Source organism: Gadus macrocephalus, chromosome 3 (genome assembly GCF_031168955.1).
Source record: "Gadus macrocephalus chromosome 3, ASM3116895v1".
Lineage (NCBI taxonomy): Eukaryota > Metazoa > Chordata > Actinopteri > Gadiformes > Gadidae > Gadus > Gadus macrocephalus.
Genome location: NC_082384.1, coordinates 9,269,623 through 9,291,625, shown reverse-complemented (window position 1 = coordinate 9,291,625; position 22,003 = coordinate 9,269,623). Strand labels below are relative to the sequence as shown.

At 46.8% G+C, this 22,003-nt stretch overlaps 3 protein-coding genes and 1 long non-coding RNA gene across 6 annotated transcripts; 3 read left to right on the top strand and 1 right to left on the bottom strand.

The window, feature by feature from the left end:
* Positions 1–326: 326 nt before the first annotated feature.
* Positions 327–4,457, top strand: acta1a (actin alpha 1, skeletal muscle a). Its single transcript, XM_060047100.1, has 7 exons — positions 327–523; positions 1,252–1,396; positions 1,815–2,139; positions 2,579–2,740; positions 2,872–3,063; positions 3,432–3,613; positions 3,918–4,457. Exons 2-7 carry the CDS (start codon positions 1,268–1,270, stop codon positions 4,059–4,061), a joined length of 1,134 nt encoding a protein of 377 aa, XP_059903083.1. The 5' UTR covers positions 327–523; positions 1,252–1,267; the 3' UTR covers positions 4,062–4,457.
* A 145-nt stretch (positions 4,458–4,602) lies between these two features.
* On the top strand, positions 4,603–12,210 carry ccsapa (centriole, cilia and spindle-associated protein a). Of its 2 annotated transcripts, none has more exons than XM_060047103.1 (4): positions 4,603–5,139; positions 6,336–6,746; positions 7,656–7,954; positions 9,010–12,210. In XM_060047103.1, the coding sequence occupies exons 2-4, from the start codon at positions 6,356–6,358 to the stop codon at positions 9,199–9,201; spliced, it is 882 nt and encodes a 293-aa protein (XP_059903086.1). In that variant the 5' UTR covers positions 4,603–5,139; positions 6,336–6,355; the 3' UTR covers positions 9,202–12,210. The 2 variants fall into 2 exon arrangements, with proteins under 2 accessions (XP_059903086.1, XP_059903087.1); XM_060047104.1 differs by having other exon boundaries at positions 6,299–6,746.
* A 1,546-nt stretch (positions 12,211–13,756) lies between these two features.
* Positions 13,757–17,201, bottom strand: si:ch211-133l11.10 (cell division control protein 42 homolog). 2 transcript variants are annotated; one of them, XM_060047101.1, is made up of 5 exons: positions 16,043–17,200; positions 15,755–15,813; positions 15,591–15,620; positions 14,606–15,136; positions 13,757–14,544 (listed from the first exon to the last, which is right to left on the bottom strand). In XM_060047101.1, the coding sequence occupies exons 1-5, from the start codon at positions 16,311–16,313 to the stop codon at positions 14,542–14,544; spliced, it is 894 nt and encodes a 297-aa protein (XP_059903084.1). In that variant the 5' UTR covers positions 16,314–17,200; the 3' UTR covers positions 13,757–14,541. The 2 variants fall into 2 exon arrangements, with proteins under 2 accessions (XP_059903084.1, XP_059903085.1); XM_060047102.1 differs by lacking the exon at positions 15,591–15,620 and having other exon boundaries at positions 16,043–17,201.
* Positions 15,165–17,691, top strand: LOC132453987 (uncharacterized). Its single transcript, XR_009524848.1, has 2 exons — positions 15,165–15,876; positions 16,038–17,691. It is a non-coding gene; the product is annotated as an uncharacterized LOC132453987 (long non-coding RNA).
* The last annotated feature ends 4,312 nt before the right edge of the window (positions 17,692–22,003 follow it).

Below are 22,003 nucleotides of genomic sequence, written 5' to 3'. Positions count from 1 at the left end.
CTGATCCGGTCCTAATCCAGGTCAATTGTAGTCCTTGTGTGGACAAGGGACGGTGTGGATCTGGTCGTGTCTATACCAGTCTCCACGGCTGCTGCTGCATGCGTAAAGAAGCGCGCCCCTGTGTCGGGGATGCCAGCCGCAGTAGCCTTTGGGCCCGGCATGCTACTACTGTTGGGTCGCCTTACACGGGCCGAGAGGCCGCGAGCCCTCCTGCACAGGACAGGGACCACCGCGCCATATATGGACCGCCTGGAGACCGACGCAGCGCGCCGCTCCAGCGCAGGTCCGCGGTGTCCAACCGACGCTCAGTCCGCACCAAGACCCAAATATGGTCCCAGGGAAGCCGGGATTCCTGTGGAATACGCTCCGCATGGAAGACCCTCCTCTGTGTTGTGACTGGATCGGGGGGGGTTGGCCGTTAACGGGGTGTCAGGGGGTATATAAGCACCCCAACTTTCGGGGTTGGCCGTCACCTGCAACCAACTGCGGTTACCTTGTGCTCTATCCTCCGGAACTACCACTGGTGAGTGTCCTGGACTGATGCCATGTTTGTTATTCAGGATGGAGGGTTGGGGCTAGGGGTCGGCATGGAGGAGTTAATCTGTGGTTCGGTAGAGGGGTTCTAACAGTTAACCCATTGGACCATGCGGTGTTTGGGACTTGGCCCCCGCGGCTGTTTACTTTCCGGACACTAAGGAACTGGAAATTTTGTCCTAATGATGAGCACGTCTCTTTGGATAAAAAGCATCTGTCAAACATAATTCTACTTTATTATAATCATAATAATACCGCAATAGTTGAAGTGGTGGTTTGGTGTGCAGTTGGTTAGATATGGTAGCTTGTTTCATTTGATTTCATCGTCATAAAAGCTATACTTAACAAGTTATTATTAGTTCTAACTGTCCCAGCGCTGCTAGTGGGCGCAGGACGTCCCGAGACCGGTCGACTAGAAACGGCTCTGTGCTGCACCGCTGGAAGTTTCGTTTAGAAAGACATGAGCACAACTTGGATTAATTCGGTTACTTTAGCGCATGTGTAAATAACAGAGACAAAACAGCTATCGCTTTAAATTCAAGGGTGGGTTTTTCAGGAAATGTGCAAGAAGGGTTGGCCTACTGTTTCAATATACAAAACTATTTAACTCCAAACAAATGCGTTAAAGAAACGGGTGTTACGTACGGGGGGGCAGGGCGATTTATCAGACGTGGATTGATCGTTACACAAATAGATTAACGTCTGCTCCCTCCTCAGCCCAGAATAAGCCAAGATGTGTGACGACGAAGAAACCACCGCCCTCGTGTGCGACAATGGCTCCGGCCTTGTGAAGGCTGGGTTCGCCGGAGACGACGCGCCCCGCGCCGTGTTCCCCTCCATCGTCGGACGCCCCCGTCATCAGGTAACCTTTCATTCACTCCATCAATACAATGCACTCAACTGTCCACTACAATACATTCAATCATCACAGCACAATCATTTGTATTGCACAGTACTCTTGTGCTGTACTGCTCTCGACTTATGGGGCGACATTAAAACATTTAATTCATTCATCATGGTAAATTCACTCATCTTGATTCCAATGATAAACTGCAGTTTTGTAGAAAATGTCGACGAAATGGAACACAAGACACACGTGTTGTTGCTACATTATTATTATTTTTTATTCAACCTTAATTTAACCTGGTAGAATGTGAAGGCCTGCTTATAGGCCTGTTCACTAATTACATACCAGCCAGACCACCGCAACACGGGGGTCTGGCGTGACCCGCGTGTGTACCAGTGTACTAAAGAGCGGTTCCTCTCTCTCTCTCCCCTAGGGTGTCATGGTGGGTATGGGTCAGAAGGACTCCTACGTAGGAGACGAGGCCCAGAGCAAGAGAGGTATCCTGACCCTCAAGTACCCCATCGAGCATGGTATCATCACCAATTGGGACGACATGGAGAAGATCTGGCATCACACCTTCTACAATGAGCTGCGTGTGGCACCCGAGGAGCACCCCACCCTGCTCACTGAAGCCCCCCTGAACCCCAAGGCCAACAGAGAGAAGATGACCCAGATCATGTTTGAGACCTTCAACGTGCCCGCCATGTATGTGGCCATCCAGGCTGTGCTGTCCCTGTACGCTTCCGGTCGTACCACAGGTGAGGGCCCGCCCACCGCCTCGGCACAAGTTTACGCACCAAGTTTACGCACACAAATTGTGCGCCCAGGACTTTATTGATTGAACTTTATTGATTCCCAGGAAAATTATTACTTCACAGGTGCATTATTAATAAGAATAAGAAGAATCAGAATAATGAACAAGAATACAAAATATAAAGATGAAAATACAGTAAGGCAATAGGCCTTAAAAAATACCATTCTGGGATATAGAAAAATAAATTAGCCTTCACAAAAATGTACATCAAATATAAACGTTGTATGCCTCGCTACAAAGTGTCTCCGGCACTGTGATATTATGCATTCAACTGAAATATGGAATATTGATATAGAAAGTGTACAGCATGGCTTGAGTTAGAACAGCGGATATCACCCCGTCCCCGTGACCACGAGAGTAACCTCGATGCATTTGTCGTGCAGGTATCGTGCTGGATTCCGGTGACGGTGTGACCCACAACGTGCCAGTGTATGAGGGTTATGCCCTGCCCCATGCCATCATGCGTCTTGACCTGGCCGGTCGCGACCTTACCGACTACCTCATGAAGATCCTCACAGAGCGTGGCTACTCCTTCGTCACCACCGGTAAGATTGAATTAGAAACAAAATATTAACTTTGATCGGTTTTGCCGGTTTTTCTTAATGTGTCGCGCATTGACACTCTCAATGTTACGCGCACCTGCTGACTGACCAAATGTGCTTTTTGCTTGTTCCAGCCGAGCGCGAGATCGTGCGCGACATCAAGGAGAAGCTTTGCTACGTGGCTCTGGACTTCGAGAATGAGATGGCCACCGCAGCCTCCTCTTCCTCCCTGGAGAAGAGCTACGAGCTCCCCGACGGTCAGGTCATCACCATTGGAAACGAGCGTTTCCGTTGCCCAGAGACCCTCTTCCAGCCCTCCTTCATCGGTGCGTAATCAAGGTCCTACTCCGGGCCTCATACCGTCCGAGAACAACACTGCGACAGAAACCTTATCATAACGCGATAATGAATAGAAAGATACAAAATGATCGACGAAATAAAAGTGGTCTAGTAAGTATATAAGTAGTAACAATATCACAGACCTTATATACAAAATCCAAATTAATATTTTGCGCAGATCCAGTTATGTGCAATAGTCAAAGTTAAACGCAATCATGTGGTGGAATACATTGTACATTGTGCTTAGCACATCTTTCCTTTTTTATTTATAGATATAATTGTGTACATTTTACCCTTATATTGTGTGCGGCTGTTACGTGTGATCTAATGTGATGTGATCTGATGTGCACCCCAGGAATGGAGTCCGCCGGTATCCATGAGACCGCCTACAACAGCATCATGAAGTGTGACATTGATATCCGCAAGGACCTGTACGCCAACAACGTGCTGTCCGGTGGTACCACCATGTACCCCGGTATCGCTGACCGCATGCAGAAGGAGATCACCGCCCTGGCTCCATCCACCATGAAGATCAAGGTATGGAACTATTACTCCTCCTCCCTCTAATCCTCCTCGATCCATCACTCATCCGAACTATCACTTTACCACTTACTTCACTACACAGCTGCTTTCTAACTGAATATATGAACGCCCGGAGAAACACTTAATTTATTTATTTAGATATTGTGTGGCTGTGTTCCGACTCCCCAGCCGAAAGGTTGCGTGCCAACACTCCTACCTGTAGACAGAGCTAGAAGTCCTGCCCCCTAGCGGGTCCTTTAGTGACATCACAAGTCTGCGCAATGACTAACCCAGAAGTACCTCTCCTCCTCCTCTCCAGATCATCGCCCCCCCAGAGAGGAAGTACTCCGTCTGGATCGGTGGCTCCATCCTGGCTTCCCTGTCCACCTTCCAGCAGATGTGGATCAGCAAGCAGGAGTACGACGAGGCAGGCCCCTCCATCGTCCACAGGAAGTGCTTCTAAACGGCGACACTGCGCATCCTCTCAGGAGACGAACAACCGGTGGCACGGCGGCGCCACTCTGGTGCTTAGTGAACATTTTGTTGTTGTTGTTGTTGTAGTTGTTGTTGTTGTTGTTGTTGTGGTGGAGTGGTCACCCAAGTGCGCAGGTGGCGCAGCCGGAGCGAGCAGTCGACATCGCGACGCGCAGACTAGCGACGTCAGCAAGTGAATGTGTGAACTGTACATATGAATATTTATTGATTATGTCGGCCTAAATGGACTGATTGTTTTGTAAGGACGCAGGCCCGCGACCCCTTAACGGGGCATGTTGGCTGTTTGCTTCGAGGAAAAACCCGTACAACTAACAAGAAAAGACCAAAAATACAAGAACAAAGCAAATAAAAATTTATTTTCAAACGATGACTTCTGTGTTTATTTACTCAAGTGCTCTTGGAAGCCTTCTAGGCCTATAATAAGTCTGAGCTGTTCTTATAAACAATGATCTACTTGTCTAAGCACTGGGCTTTGACGGGTTCACTTAACACTTGGATGATACAGGGGAGTTTAAACGACCTGCCCTTCAGACAGCCCAACCTTACAGCCAACACGGTCAAGTACTGGATTATGAATCCTTTACACCAAAGTAAACTCATTAGGCCTACATCTTGTGAGGGCCCCAGGGTGTCGCTAATGCAGCAGGTTTAATGTCCTGCTAGTTTGAATAAATAAATAAACATAAATAAACAACCACATTTACAACACCTGATCCCACTGAAAGTCCCTGCTTCCCACCTTCTCGCCAATGACGATGATCTGGAGCATCCCGTTCCAAGGGGGGCTCCGTCGCGAGAGGAAAGCGCCGTGGGGGACGAGGTTATCTGCAGCGTAGGGAGAGCGGCGAGTTCTATACAGACGCATGCGCAGTAAGGTTGCGCTGGCTCATCTCTGAGAAACACGTCGACCCTCTCCTCCTCGGATGCTGGGACCGGACTCCCTCACCTGCGGGATGCTGACCGTGTGACAGCCTGTGGTCATGCTGCTGGGGGGGTCGACGAGTCAACGTTAAGGTCCGTCGAGTAACGGGAGCAAAGGTCGCGTGGTGAGTAGGGGGTTCGTTAGACCTTTCTTCGGCTCATATTAGAATATTCTCATCTGATCCCAACCGCCTACGGGAAAACCGGTCCACTATAAGTCGAGTAGATGTGCAACAAAAGAGAGAAGAAAACACTGAGTGATGTCATTTTCCAATAATCATGCTACAGGCGAGAGTGGGATTGGCCCGTGCGTGTGCGTGTGCATGTGCATGTGCAAAGACAGCGTCGCCTTCTGCTCCGAGGAGGGAGAAGGCAAGGGGATGGGTTAGGGATACTATAGGAAGGTGGGCTATATTTGGCCACCAGCGACCCAGTAGGCGACAGGCGTCTCCTGTGTTCGCTGTGTAAACCAAGAGGTTTGCTGTAAGGTTACCCAGGCAGCCTCAGTGAATTATTCATAGCCTACTGCCCAGTAACAAGACCTTTGTAATAATGGCGTTGTAGCTCGACTGTGTTCGATATGAATACTGTGAGTGTTTACGATGTATAGCCTACCATAACCACCGGGGGTGACTATAGTGTGTTTATCTGCTGTTGTTGACAGTCAACTGGTGGCGCAAACATAAATCACGGGATAAGACCGTGGGCCAGACAGTTTTTCTAGAGGGGGGGGGGGGGCGTGGCATGGCGCGAGATGCTCTCCGACGACACACTACGCCAGCAGGTGGTCTCTACACAAGCCAGTTCAGGAATCGTATTATGTTAATCGCGTTTAGCATTAGAATCAGTTTCTTTTGCCATATTTTCTGGATAACTTTTTTTCTAGATATTATTTGTGGTTACATTATTATTTGATAGTGTTTGACTCTTTACTTCTATTTTCTTTTGCTGTGAAGTCCAGAAGTCTGCAAACACACACCTGTGACCACGTAACAATACCTTTTTTTGTATTAAAGCTCTGTCAATCTCAATTTATGCTAACCTGTGTTGCTCAGCAATCATCTGGCTGTCTTGAGGAACTATATTGCGGTGTGTGTTATATTACTGCTGCTGTGTGTTTATCTTGTGAAATAGCACTCTATACTAACCGTTTTAGTAACCATTGTATAAGAGTAACTGTAGGAAAATAAGTGATATGTGTTTTAAGAACTGTTCTCTTAACGCACTTTTATAAAGTGATAAATGGTCCAAATTGCCCTCTTTGAATCACTGCCTCTCAAACAGCAGGCTTACTGCAGCACATTATTCTCCCCGCTCCCAGTTCTGAAGGGACGAGGGAGGATGACGCAGCCTAAAGACAGCATGGCCGCCGTGGTGACCAAGAAGCTCCGCTGCACGGAGTACATGAAGAAGTTCCGCGAGCCCAAGTGGGAGACGTTCTCCAAGTGCTACGAGGACTCCCTGAGGTACCGGCTGACCCGGCGGGTCATGGAGCACTCCCACAAGCCCTGGGTGTGGAACGGCTGGGACCGCGTCTCCGACTCCAGCGGGGGCTCCACTCCGCGGCCGCCCCGCAGAGAGATCGCCCCGCTCTCCGTGGTCCCTCAGATGCACTCCGAGGTCAGGGGTCGCGACCGACTGTCCAAATTCGAGCCGCCACCTGAGCCCAAGCCCCCTTTCAGGGGTGTAGACGCCGAGGTCAAGGCGAGGGAAACGGACACGTCTCTGGCAGGTGACCAATGCTCCTTTATAGACCCTAGGACCTAGTGTTTACAAGAGGTGTACACCCCTTTATATATCCTCATGTTTATAAGAGTGCACCCCTTTATAGACCCTAGTGTTTATAAGAGTGCACCCCTTTATAGACCCTAGTGTTTATAAGAGTGCACCCCTTTATAGACCCTAGTGTTTATAAGAGTGCACCCCTTTATAGACCCAGGTGTTTATAAGAGTACACCCCTTTATAGACCCAGATGTTTATAAGAGTACACCCCTTTATAGACCCAGGTGTTTATAACGGTACACCCCTTTATAGACCAGGTTTAGAGGAGTACACCCCTTTATATATCCTAGTTTTTATAGGAGTACACCCCTTTATATATCTTAGTGTTTATAGTACACTCCTTTATATATCCTATTGTTTATAGGAGTACACCCCTTTATATATCCTAGGGTTTATAGTACACTCCTTTATATATCCTATTGTTTATAGGAGTACACCCCTTTATATATCTTAGTGTTTATAGTACACTCCTTTATATATCCTATTGTTTATAGGAGTACACCCCTTTATATATCCTAGGGTTTATAGTGCACTCCTTTATAGATCCTAGTGTTCATGTGAGTACACCTCCCTTATTCGACCTTATTCAGGTGGGAGTACGAAATATTAAATACAATAAGGATATTTTGTAGGAAAGAAACTGTCCTTGTCTGTCTGTCTGCCTCTCTGTCTGTCTGTCTGTCGGCCTGTCGGCCTGCCTGTGCCTCATCTTGGCGGGTGTTCTGTCAGTGTGTTGTCATGCGTCCTCGGTAGAAGAGGGTATCTGTGACAAAGCTCAGCGGGGTACCAGAGATGGGTTCATCCCACTCAAACCCTGAGAGGTCAAAGGTCATGGACCCCTTTCCTGTCCTGTCGCAGGGAGCCGTCCGGGTGTGAGGGCCCGGCGGGGGCCCACGAAGGAGGCCTTGAGCAGCACCGGACCCTCAGAGACCACCGAGACGGACGCTGGGCCATTGGATTCCTCAGACCAGGAGCCAACGAGACCCGGGCCCCGGCGCCGCCCCCGCCGGCCCCCGGCCGCCCTTCACCACGGGGGGTCTGGAGACGAGAGCGGGGCGGTCCGCAAGCCCTCCCGGGCCAAGAGCCAGCCCTCCCTTGTCGCCAAGGAGACGCTGCAGCGCTCCGGACGACATCACTGGCTTGATGCCAAGCAGCAGGTGAGCACACAACACTCACATATTCACATGGTCACACATTCATGCATTCATACATTCATACATTCATACATTCCAACACACTAACAAACAACAACCCTACCCCATTCACAAGGAGCAGGTCGGGACACAACAACACCCACACATTCACACAATCACACATTCATACAACCATACACGCAAACACACAACCGAACGTCACACATTCACAAATACACCGATTCATAAACAAAAAACCAACTGACATATTCAAACACACACTAACACACGCTCACACACTCATACTCACACTAACTGGCATTGATACACTCACCCATTCATGCATTAATACATTCAAAGATTCACCAATTAAGTCATAATTAAGTAAGATTTCTTCCTTGCTGATTCAAGGGAGTTTTTTCTTGCCCGTGTGGGGGCATGGGTAAAGGGGGGTGTCACAAATATTTGGCCTGTTAAGCCCTTTGAGACTGTAATGGTGATTAAGGGCTCTACAAATAAAATTGAATTGAATTGAATTGAATTGAATTGAATTGAATTGAATTGAATTGAAACTTTGATTCATTTCCCAAACGATCTCCGTTATACACATAACATAAGCCATAACATAACCCGAACAGCCCACACATAACAGTGCCTAAATTGTGTCCGGTCACACACTTAGTTACGCACATAAACCTACACACTGGAGACCACAGGTCCCCAGAGAGCATGTCATACAATATGTCCGCTGGCGAGTATGAATAATACAGTAGCAGTGTGGCTAATGCTAACCGGCTTTCCTTATTCATGCATTCTTTCTCTGTGTGTATGTGCGTGTGTGTGTGCGTGTGTGTGTGTGTGTGTGTGTGTGTGTGTGTGTGTGTGTGTGTGTGTGTGTGTGTGTGTGTGTGTGTGTGCATGCGTGCACATTTGCATGTGTGCGTGTGTGTGTGGGTACTTGTATGTGAGTGTGTGTATGTGTGCATGTGTGTGTGTGTGTGTGTGTGTGTGTGTGAGAGTGTGTCTTTGGTATGCATGTGTGTGTGTGCGCCTGTAAACATGCACGTTTGTGTGTTTAGGTCCAGGGTAGGGTGACGGCGGACGCCTGTGTCCAGACCACCCGGCGCAGCTCGGACAAGAGGGCATCGAACCCGGAGCGGCGGCGGGCGCGCTCGGCCGACCTGGAGAAGACCCAGAGGTCTGAGCTGACGGTGGTGGACAGCCATTGGGTGACGGAGTACATGCGCTGCTTCTCTGCCCGCCTCCGGTAGGGGGAGGGGCTACTCCGGCCGACACGCTAGAGGAATCTAGAAGCGACTGGCTGGACCCCCCCGGAAGGTTCTAGGAAGGTTCTAGCCTGAAGTCGCCAGACCGAACGAGTAGGAATCTGGAAGTTCTCAGTTCGTTTGCGATTTCTAAGGGGTGTAATCAAACCGTGCGGACCAAAATGCCTCAGGAAGCCTTAGGGTAGACGACGTCCAACCAATCAGAGCAACGACACATGTGACACATCAGCAGCAGCCATCTTGGTTGTTTATGAAATGCCTCAACGGCGCTCCCACAGGTTTTTAATCTGTACAGTCTTCGTATCCAACACGCCCCATATTAGATGTATTTTATTGAATTGTATTTATTGATCCTTTATTTAGTCAGAAAGATCTCATATAGATATAGAGAATATAGAGAATGCTCTCTTCTTCTTGGGAGTCCTGGTCAAGACGACAGCACAATAGTTACGCCGAGAAAATAACTGTTTCACTACGTTGATAAGCGGTTGTGATTAACCCGACCCTGGCCAGGTCTGCTGGACACCTGTCTGAACGGGATGGGGGCCAGACGCATAGGCAAGGGCAAATGAATCATGGGCTTGCAGAGTCGTCTGCTTCTCAGGGTAGGACAATTCAAGAAGATTCTGGCAGACTACAATAATCTAGGAAACTTGGGTCTTGAGACAATCCTGGACACGTGACTCACATTCTGTTTGGCTAAAAGGATCAGTATGGATCTCTAAATCGATCTTATGAAATAACAATCTGGGCATTAACTTTAACATTCACATAAGTAAAGTAAACACAGCCATGAGTCCAGATATTAGAGAAATAGGAATCCAAGAGTATCCACGAGCACTAGCGGAGGATACATTTGCGCCGTTCTAAGCAGCACGCCCTATCGGTGTCACGTGTTTTGTAACGCTGATTGGCTGAGGGGTTTCTCTGTCAGATACTCCCACCCACGGATAATTGGTCCCATGAGCAAGAGGGTTTCCAGGCTAAGGGAACTCTTGAATATTCTCTGAGATTCTGGAATATTCTGGTAGTTTATTGGAGATACTGAAAGATTCAATAATAATCTAGAAGTGGGAAAGAAGTCCAAATAGTCTCCTGGCGTCAGGGGCTATAAGATCTTGATATATAAGCACTCTATAAGAAATGTATATGAAACATCAGGGGCAAAACACCACAAAGTATTTTAGTATCTCTATCTTGTTTAGAATTTAATGATTCTTTGTTTCTGAACAAGAACCCTCCATTACTGATGCATTATATCATGTAGGCAGCTGCATGTGCTCTGAAATTAGAGGAAATGTTTAATTGAAGATAAATAGAGGACCAAATAGTGAAATATTTTTGATATACATTTTACTATTTTAAAGATATTGATTTTATGCTCTATTGTCTGATCTAGGAAAGGATTAAAAACAGGCATAATTAAACAAATACTTAAATTATTTAGTATTCAAAATATGGCGATTTTGCCTTTTATTGTTGTCAGAGAAAATAGTATTCTGAATAGTCTAAAGATCTAATAAAAAAGAGAGGGGGAGAAAGGTAGAGCATTCAACACGACCGCCGCCCTGTTTATGTTCTGGCTTAGAACTTTTACCCACCTTTTAAAAATATTGAAAAGCTTTTTAATATTCTTTCATGATTCCAGAATGTATTTTCTCTCAGAGGGGAGTACGAGGAGGTAAGGTATAGCTTTAAATTAGGACATCTATTTTGGTCAGATTTAAAGCTGAAATTTGTTAATTTTGAAACATGAAATTCCCATATGACATGGTTGTCAGTTATGTCTTTGGTTGTAATGGTTGTGGAATGCTGTGGGTCTTGTATTGATAGTGAGGACCATGAAGAGTGAAGTTTTGCTGGTATTATGGATTTGTTATTGTTCTGATGAGCGTTTAGCGTGACGATGTTACAGCGTGTTAAGCTAAACTTTAGTTGGACTACTTTTGATGATTGTTCTCTTAACTGATTGTATCTCCACAGAGGGCTAAGTACAATAAGTAATGGCTTGTTCTGGCTAATGTGCATTCATTTACTTACATTATCTCTTTTAGTCTGAAGCTAAACCATACATATATTATTTACGCAGAGGTAGAGAATGTGGAGGAAGAGGAGTGTGTTTCTGTTTATTTTAATAATTGTTATAGTTGTAATGCGTGTACAATCTTAAGTGAACTCCGGCCTGTCTTTCACATGCACTCCTTCACGTGCACTCGGTCAGGTGCCCTCCCTCACGTGCGCTCTCTTACTTGGTCAGTTAATGTAAATTCATTTAAAATGGCTAAATTATAAGAAAATATGTTTTCTGACCATCTTCACTGGTCATCAACCAAATGTATTTTGTGAAAAGTGGATACTTTTTAACCTATTCTGTCATGTGGTCATAAAGCTTGTCACAGGCTACATGGTATTCAAATTATACCATGTTATCACTACTAGTTGCACATGGTTATACATGGTACTACATTTACATTAATACTCTTACTATACCAATGCCACTCAGGTTAAACTAACCATAAGTAAAACACAATTATCAATAATACACAGATTGGTTTGTGTTATGCATTCCGGACCTGAAATCGTGTAAAAATGATACTTTTCCCATTCCTTTAAAACAAATGTGAGTTGTTTGACGTTTTTAAAACAATTGAAAGCTACAGGATTTCCATGAATGAACTGCAACTAAATTCACAACTTAAAGTCTATTGATGTCAGCTACTTTTAATTTGATGAATATAGCGTAGTCAGTGTTGATAAATTAAATAAAATAAAGTTTTTGTACTGCTTAAGAAACGATGAAAAAGGTGTGTCAAACAAAAATCATGCACCATGACTGTTCTCCACTGAAGTTTACATTTTGACCACTGTATTCATATTTCAAACCCTGTTTCTAACTTTATTAGTATGTCAAACAATGTATTAATATTTTAAACGCTATATTTTCATTCCTTATGAAGCACTTCTGTGATTTATTAAACCATATTTGAATTATGACTCCCTTGTTTTGCTGACTATCTTTAATCAACATATTTCCAAGAATGTACAGTTTTAGGGTGGATAATAGGCTGTTTAAAGTACTCACAGATCAGACTTTAGATAAATATCTAGAGTCTGACGGCAGACATGCTCGAAATCTGTGTGAGCAGGGCGTCTAACTTTCCTTCACTTTTGCTAGGACCAATCCTGTATAAGGTACATCACAAAAAGAGATAGTAAAATGCAACATATTACTGTATAATAGTTCAGTATTACTGAATTACAACCTGAATTATTACAATCCTAACTTTGAATTCATAAAATACTGCTGTATGTGGCATCCGTTTTTTTTTTTTAATCAAAAATCGGTCATCAATTATGACAATCAGCAATCTCCCAATTCTCAGGTTTAGAACGACTGGTCTTGATGGTCCATGTAACTGTTGTAAGGCCGTTCTGGTTCCAAACCATTTGATACTCTCTCCACTGCTGTAGGCTACCAGCGTCCACCAGCTGTTAAAAAAAGTAGACCGTAATAGCACATGCACACACAAAGACCACACACATGCCACACATGCACAAACAAACAAAACACCACACACACACACATGCTACACACTAACTACACACTACACTGCTAAACTGGGCTAAGCTGATGAAAGAAGAGGGGGTGTGGTTAACCAGGACAGGAATAACCTGGTAACTTATCCAGATGACCTTTGACAAGACCTAGTCACAGTGCCATATATAAATATATTCATATATAGAGAGAGAGAGAGAGAGAGAGAGAGAGAGAGAGAGAGAGAGAGAGAGAGAGAGAGAGAGAGAGAGAGAGAATTGACAGTCCATCTGACTGAATCATGAAGAAAGACGGACCGAAATCTGTTTGTGCAGCACAGCATTAACACCCTCAGGGTTCGACTCCCCACTGGGACACAGCCCATGCTGCATGCAGTCCAAATGCCAGGTTCCACCACATGGTATATATCATAATCCAGTGTGCATGTGGTGAGCCTGGGACCGACTTGGATGCTAAACGTGGGGGTTGAGGTTAGCTTAAACCTGTCCAGGTGTGCGGGAGAGGTAAACACACACTTGCCTTGTTAATTACCACCAGGTGTTCACCTCACTGTGGAGCGAAAACAGAGCAGGTCACCTGGCGTCAGAGGTCAACGATGACCTCACCGTTTCTACATCTCCATGCTGCCCACACTGACTTCATTCCTTGTGAGCTTGGTTAACTGGGATTTTTATATATTAAAAAAGAACATTGAATAGTTAATGTTTGTGTGTGTCTAAGGATTCTGGTTGTAACCCGAGATGGATGAAGTGACAGAAAGCCAATGATTCAATCAGGCAGGCTAATCTGGTCAATGTGGTCACGTCTGGCCTTATTAGGAGGTGAGGAGTGAGGAGAAGGAGACAGGAGGAGTTGGGGGAGGAGACAGGAGTTGTTAGGAGACCAGGAACGCAGAGAGAAGAGCTTATTGCGAGATTACAAAAAAGTTCCCTTCACACGTTGACCATGGTAGTACTCTATTGTGAATACTTCTATTTATTGAGCTTTTATAGATCAATTATATTTTATTTATTGTTCGATGCGGAGACGAGTGTTGTCCTAACGGATTGTTCACCTGTACACATGAAAAACAACAGATGAATGTTTGTTTCTATGTACATCTTTTCAAAATGTTCCATCTGGGATTCACAAAGAACATTTGATCTTATCTTGACCTAAAACACGACAGTAATTGACAAGAGTGTCCGTCTAGGCGTCTAAACATGACATGAGCAAATAAATACTGTATGGACTAAAAACTGTATAAAATGAATATTATATACATTATAAAAACATATATTATTCAAACCCCCAGCAGCACGGTGCTTTAATGTCTCATTGGGAGAGGGGGGTGGGGGGGAGGGGTAAGAACTGCAGCCTGAGCCTATCTTTAGAAGAGGGGCTGCAGGACTGCCGGCTCCCCTGGAAATGCCCCATTCATTCTCCCCCCCCCCCAAGCAGAGGACAGGTGTGTTGCGTGTACGCCTCTTCAGCAGGTGGCCAGGTGCCCACCTGCTGTGGTTGACCTACAGAGGAAGTCCTCAGCAGGTCTCCTTCAGTATCCCATTAGGAAGGAGGCATTAGGAAGGTGTGCCACCTGTGGCCCCCTTCAGCGAATCAGACGGTGGACAGGGGCAGGGAAGGCACAGCCCACCTCCCACCTCCCACAGGTCTGCGATACACAAGGAAGGTTGAACGTGCGACGCCCACCGAGCGTCCCTCGCGACCACCCAGGCTCCAGCAGGGCGCCGCTGAGATGTGAGAGCATCAGGAGAGGGCAGCGCTCTGGCTCACTGGGGGGTCGCAGGCGGGCTCCCCCACCAGACATCAGGAGAGGGCAGCGTTCTGGCTCACTGGGGGGTCGCAGGCGGGCTCCCCCACCAGACAGCCTATCCTCCTCCACCAGCCCGACGACACACTCCGCATCTTCTCCGGAGACTTCTTCTGCAGCGTCAGCAGCTTGCTCTCCTCCTGCTGCTTCTTCTCCTCCTTCTCCCCCTCCCGCTCCTCCTCCTCCTCCTCCTCGCCGCCGCCGCCGACACTGGCCAAGATGGCGGCGTCGAAGGCGTCCTTCAGGTTCTTCTGGGTCAGAGCCGAACACTCGGCGAAGCCCACGGCGCCGATCTCCCGGGCCAGCCGCTGGCCGTCCTGGGGGCTGACGGGCGTCTCCTGGGCCCGGGCCAGCTGGATCAGGACCTGCACGTCCTCGCGGAGGTCCAGCTGGGTGCCAATCAGCACCAGGGGGGTGTCGGGCCGGTGCCGACGCACCTCGGGCACCCAGTGCTGGGCCAGGCCGCGGAAGGAGGAGGGGCGAACCACGCTGTAGCACAGCAGGAAGACGTCGGCGCTACGGTAACATAGGGGCCGCAGCTTCTCCAGGTTCTCCTGGTGGGGGGGGGGGGGGGGGGGGGGGGGGGGGGGGGGGGGGAGAAAAATGATAAGGAGAAGAGCTGAGACACATGAATGCATTAGGTTTATTACAAATAAACACTCCTTAAAATATACCAATGACAACGACGGTTTCTAAATTCCAGAGAAACAAGCCACAAGAGGGCGATGGAGGATAGAGAGACGGGGAGCAGGGTGTACCGAGAGGGGTCTACAGGGGGCGCAACAACTCCAGGGACAAGAAGGAGCGGAGCGTCGGCCAGGCAAACTCAAAGCCAAACTAGACTAATAAGTGCTGCACTAATTAAGCCCAACTAAACTACTAGGCCTAGTTAAAAAAGATAAATAACACTTGTTAACAGGTAAAAGTGAACATGTTTTTATCTTTTTGTTAACATGCTATTTCAAAGATAATCTAAACTACTAGCCACCAGGTGAACTAACATCTTACATTAATGGAGGGGTCCACGTGTCCCCATTTCTATCGTAACAGCAGCAGAGGGAGAGAAAGTTCTCACGGTTAAAGAAGACAATGTCCACCATCTATCGCTGTCATCTAGTTGTAACATAAGTATATTTGTTGTAACGGATATAATCAAAAATATATATTGTTACCTGGCCAGCCATGTCGCAGAGCTGCAGTCTCACTGGTTTACCATCGACCACTACCATCACTGCAGAGATGGAAGAGGACATAATTAATCCCATGAAATGAGGGATACTAGGCTAAAGAATAGGTGAGATACCTAATCTGCGCTCAAAGGTGTTTGCTCACATTACAACAGCGTGGATAGTTCATTATCATAAGTAGCCCTGATACACTAATACTAAATTGCAATCAATTCAGTTCTTTGAATTCATAAGTCAAACTACCTGCAAACATTTGTTTTATCATTAGGATACCTGTGAAGTTGTCAAAAGCTGTGGGAATATATTCCGCCGGGTATCCATTGGTGGTGTAGCTGACGACCAGGCTGGTCTTCCCCACAGCCCCGTCGCCCACCAGCACGCAGTTCACCCTGCGCTCCGGGACCGACCCGGACCGCTTGCGCTTCGCGCTCAGAGGGAAGTCCCGGTTCTTCACACGGCGCACCGGAATCGGCGCATCGTCGAGGGGGAACACCGGGTCCGAAACACGGCGGTTCTTGTGGAACCCCAGATCTTGTGGGAGCATGGTTCACCAACTCGGAAATAAGATAAGACTTGGGTATCACAGCTATGTGTGAAAATAGTCAACCCAATGTTTCCGTTATTTTAACTCACAGGACTCACAGGAAGACTGGCGGGTGATTGCACCTCGCAGCAGGGGACCTGGGTGGGTGTTGTGTACATCTGGTGTGCTCACGGTCTTGGTTCACGGTCCTAATAATAAGAGGCTTAGCCGGGGACCGTGCGAGATGCGCGCCCGAGGGCTTTCCAAGTGAAATGGACTAATCTGCTTGAAACCCTTATCTCCTCCTGGAGTAAAACGTTCTGCAGGCCACTTCTACTTCCTCCCCCATCAGAGCAGTTCAAACCAACACATAATCTGCAATATATGCTGTACTTTGTTTGGTTGTTTGGTTATCATCATCAGCTTTTTGGATGACCACTTTTTCATCGTTCCGTTGATTAATGTTCGCCTGCCTGATGCATTTTATGATGGCACGTCCTTGTGTTGTAACAGTTGTTTTTACTTTATGTGGTCCTTTAAAACAGAAGTTAAAATCGTCTTCCCTCACTCGGCCCATACAGGCTTTATAAAGAGTTCGTGCGCCCCCTAGTGAGTACAGTCGTACTACAATTTCTACATACCTAAAGTACATACTAGACCTGAAATAGAAACTAGATATCTAATCTGTGATCCAATTCCAACCAGATGATCCCAGATTATCTAGGTATTATCTATAATTTTTCATAGGGCCGTAATGCAGGACACCCAGTACCTTGTAGGCCTAGCACCAACCAGAACTAAAGCCCTTTAGAATGCTTTCAGCATGTTTTCAAGGTTAATACCATACTGTTTATTAGTAACCACTACCCTGCCCATTATTGTTAATGTGTATACCTCTTGTAATTAATTATGATAACCTCCATGTTGCTGGTGAAATCTAGCCATCTATGGTTTCTGTCTGTCATATTGATCCATGATATTTTATTTATCAATGCATTAGTTTAGAACTTCTTTTGTTTATCCCTAACAAAAAACATCAAAAAGTTATCTCTCCCTGAAATAAAATCCCAGATAAACCCTAGTAACCGTTAATTGCACTTCCTGAATAAACACATCAAACCATGTGCACTTCCTGAATACACACATCAACCCATTTGTACTTCCTGTATAAACATCAACATTAACCCATCTTTACTTCCTTAATAACATCAACATTAACCCATGTGCACTTCCTGAATAAAAACATCAACATTAACCCATGTGCACCTCCTGAATAAACACATCAACATTAACCCATCCCTGCTACCTGTATAAACAACAAAGTTAACCCATCTGTACTTCCTGAATAAACAAATAAAAAATAACCAATCTGTACTTCCTGAATAAACACCAACATTAACCCATGTGTACTTCCTGAATAAATAGATAAACATTAACCCATGTGTACTTCCTGTATAAACCCATCAATATTAACCCATGTATACTTCCTTAATAACCACATCTACATTAACCAGTGTGAACTTCCTGAATAAACAAATAAACATTAACCGCAGCTGTGTGCGTCTATATCTGAACCCAAGAGTCTCTCAGCCTCTTGCGTGGCCTCTGCTATCCCACCAGGGATCAGGACGGAGACTGGGAGTCTGAGAAGGCTTAGAGAGCAGGTGCAGCTCTCGGTCCCACCTCCCCATCTTCTCACGGTCTCCTCACAACCCCTTCCCCTGCCCGACCCCCCATCAAGGGACCCAAGGCCGAGCTGATTATGGCGCCTAGCTTTTATGTGCTTAATTGCGTTAATGTGTGTGAATCAAACATGGGCCTGATTTAGTTACCAAATGGGATTAAACAAAGAGTCAGAGAGGGACCAAACAGACTCTGTATGCAGGGAGCCAGACGACCAAATGACCCCTGATACATACAGCACCTAAATATATTAAGTAGCATCTCAATATATAGAGTAGCACCCAGATTTATAGAGTGGCACTCTGACACATAGAGTAGCATCCTGATATATAGAGTAGTACCCCGATATATAGAGTAGCACCCTGACATATAGAGTAGTACCCCGATATAAAGAGTAGCACCCCTGATATATAGAGTAGCACCCAGACTTATAGAGTAGCACCCTGGACATATAGAGTAGTACCCCGATATAAAGAGTAGCACCCTGATATATAGAGTAGCACCCAGACTTATAGAGTGGCACTCTGATACATAGAGTAGCACCCTGATATATAGAGTAGCACCCTGATATATAGAGTAGCAACCTGATATATAGATCAACACCCCGATACATAGAATAGCACCCTGATAGAGCTGCACCCTGATATACTGCATATAGTAGTACCCCGATATAAAGCGTTGCACCCTGTTATATATAGTAGCACCAAAGTATATATAGTAGCACCCCGATATAAAGAGTTGCACCCTGATATATAGAATAGTACCCTGACATATAGAGTAGTACCCCGATATATAGAGTAACACCTGACATATAGCGTAGCACCCCAATATATAGAATGGCCCCCTGATAAATATAGTAGCACCAAAATATATATGGTAGCACACCCCTGATATATAGAGTAGCACCCTGATATATAGATCAACATCCCGATATATATAGAGTAGGACCCCGATACATAGAGTTGCACCCCTACCGTGCACCTACGTCTCTATTAGTGTACGTCTGATAAATATCCCAAACAAATAGTGATTTGAGTTGGGGATTACCCTCCCTACACCTACACACACACACACACACAGTGTGCGAATTATACAACCACGGTCTCCCCCCCCCCCGCCGCGACGGCGGCGGGGGGGGGGGGGGGGGGGTATTTCGATCACTTATTAAAGTATTCGATCACTTATTAAGTTAATTCGTTACTTATAATGGTTTATTCGTTTCCCAGTATCATTTCCTTAATTTTGAAGAAAGTTTGGTTCATTTTTTAATTGTAAAATAAATCAAATATTTTTTTGGAAGTTGCAGAGTTGCTCAAGGGTTAAAGGAGTGCTTCAGACCAACCTTAAATAATCCACGGACCACCAAAGTAACGTTTGACTGTTAATTAAATCAACTCAGAGCAGAACACACAAGCAGCCAGCCTATAGCGGCAGCCTAACCATGAACAATTATAATGCCTTATTATTAATAATACAGCTATAAAACAACACACAAACGTCTCAATGCCTGGAGAGGCTTGAAACAAGCTTGTGTGATTGGGTAGTGGGGCTGCAGACAGCGCCCCACGCTTCGAGCGGCAATAATGGACGAGCATTAGGCTACGTTGTTTTCATGAATCATAAACTCAAAATATAATTTTATTTCACTTATTTTACACCTTTTAGAAAGACATGCCCAAAATAGCATTTATTTGGATATCATATAAATATTTTAGAGCTCCCCCAAAATTCACAAACCATGTTTCCAGGGGAGCTCATGTCACCACTAGGGGAGCTATAGCTCCCCTGCTCCCCCTTAATTCGCACACTGCACACACACACACACACACACACACACACACACACACACACACACACACACACACACACACACACACACACACACACCACACGCACACACACACACGCACACACACACACGCACACACACACACACACACACACACACACATAGAGGAACTAACACACACATATCTCTCTCTCTCTCTCTCTCTCCCTACGACAGTCTTTATCTCTTCTGCACTCTCTCGCAGGTCTCTACCTCCCTCTCCCCTAGGGACAGTCTCTTTCTCTCTTGGTCTCTACCTCACACTCATTTAGCGTGGGTCTCTCTCACTCTCCCCTGGGGATAGACTCTGTGTTCTCTCTCTCTCTCTCCTCTCTCTCTCTCTCTCTCTCTCTCTCTCTCTCTCTCTCTCTCTCTCTCTCTCTCCCCTCCCCTCTCTCTCCCTCTCTCTCCCCTGGGGACAGTCTCTCTCCCCCTGTCTCTACCTCTCTGGCCCCGGTCTCTGGGCTCTATAGTTATGGGCCAGGCCATCTGTCAGCACATTCATTGCAGCGACCAGAAGGCCGCAACACGTGCACACTTAGATGGAGGAGCAACTTTCCAGGACACACGGGTCTGACCCCGGCAGCCGTGGACCCCCCCCATCCACCCTCAGACCCTCCTCCCCCTCCTCCTCCCCCTCCTCCTCCTCCATCTTTCCTCCAGGATCCCACCGAACACACACACACACACACACACACACACACACACACACACACACACACAAACACACACACACACACACACACACACACACACACACACACACACACACACACACACACACACACACACACACACACACACACACACACACACATGTGTTTTATGATGCTCACACACGATGATGGATTTCCATCAAAGCAGCTGATGATGGTGTGTGTCTGTGTGTTTGTGTGTGTGTGTGTTTGTGAGTGTGCGTGTGTGTGTATGTGAGATGCCACTGAGTAGGAATTGTTGATGCAGATGAAAGAGAGGAGAGAGAGAGAGAGAGAGAGAGAGAGAGAGAGAGAGAGAGAGAGAGAGAGAGAGAGAGAGAGAGAGAGAGAGAGAGAGAGAGAGAGAGAGAGAGAGAGAGAGGGTAATCTGACAGTTCCTGGTACACTGAGAGATCAGCGAATAAAACACATTCTGGAGGGAGTGTGTGTGTGTGTGTGTGTGTGTGTGCTTATTGATAATGTGTGTTGGTTTATCTTGCTCATCATAGCTGAATGAATGAAAGGGAGTGTGTGTGTTTGTGTGTGTGTTCGGTCGGCTCGGGGGAAGCGTGTGTGTGTGTGAGGGGGGGGGGGAGGTCATTGTCTGTCGGTCCCTCTGGGAAGACAAAGGGGCCGTGGGGTGGGGAGTGTGTCATGGGGGGTTCGGGTTGTCTATGTGTGTGTGTGTGTGTAATTGTGTGTCACACGCTTTTACTTTGTGCGCTGGTCAACAGGCGTGTGCCGGGGTCTACTCCTTACATACTGCACCAAAGGGGCAGGGCCCTGAGAACTACCAGGGGCTGAAGAACCAGCCGGGATCCTGACAACCAGCATAGAACCATCAGGGGCCTTGACAACCACCAGAGAACCAACAGGGGCTGAAGAACCACCGGGATCCTGACAACCAGCATAGAACCACCAGGGGCCCTGAACTCCCAGAGAACCAACAGGGGCCCTGAGAACCAGCAGAGCCTGAGAACCACCAGAGAACCACCAGGGGCCCTGAGAACCACCAGAGAAACCACCAGGGGCCCTGACAACCACCAGAGAACCAACAGGGGCCCTGACAACCACCATAGAACCACCAGGGGCCTGAGAACCACCATAGAACCACCAGGGGCCTGAGAACCACCATAGAACCACAGGGCCCTGAGAACCACCAGAGAACCAACAGGGCCTGAGAACCACCGGGATCCTGACAACCACCAGAGAACCAACAGGGGGCCTGAGAACCAGCAGGAGCCTGAGAACCACCAGAGAACACCAGAGAACACCAGAGAACCACCAGGAGCCTGAGAACCAGCAGGAGCCTGAGAACCAGCAGGAACCTGAGAACAGCAGGAACCTGAGAACCACCAGAGAACCACCAGGGGCCCTGAGAACCAGCAGGAGCCTGAGAACCACCCGGGTCTGAGAACAACCAGTCCTCCTTAATGAGGCCCTGCTGTTTCTTATCAACGATGGACAAGCCCTCATTAGAATTATCATTAGAAACCCCAAACACA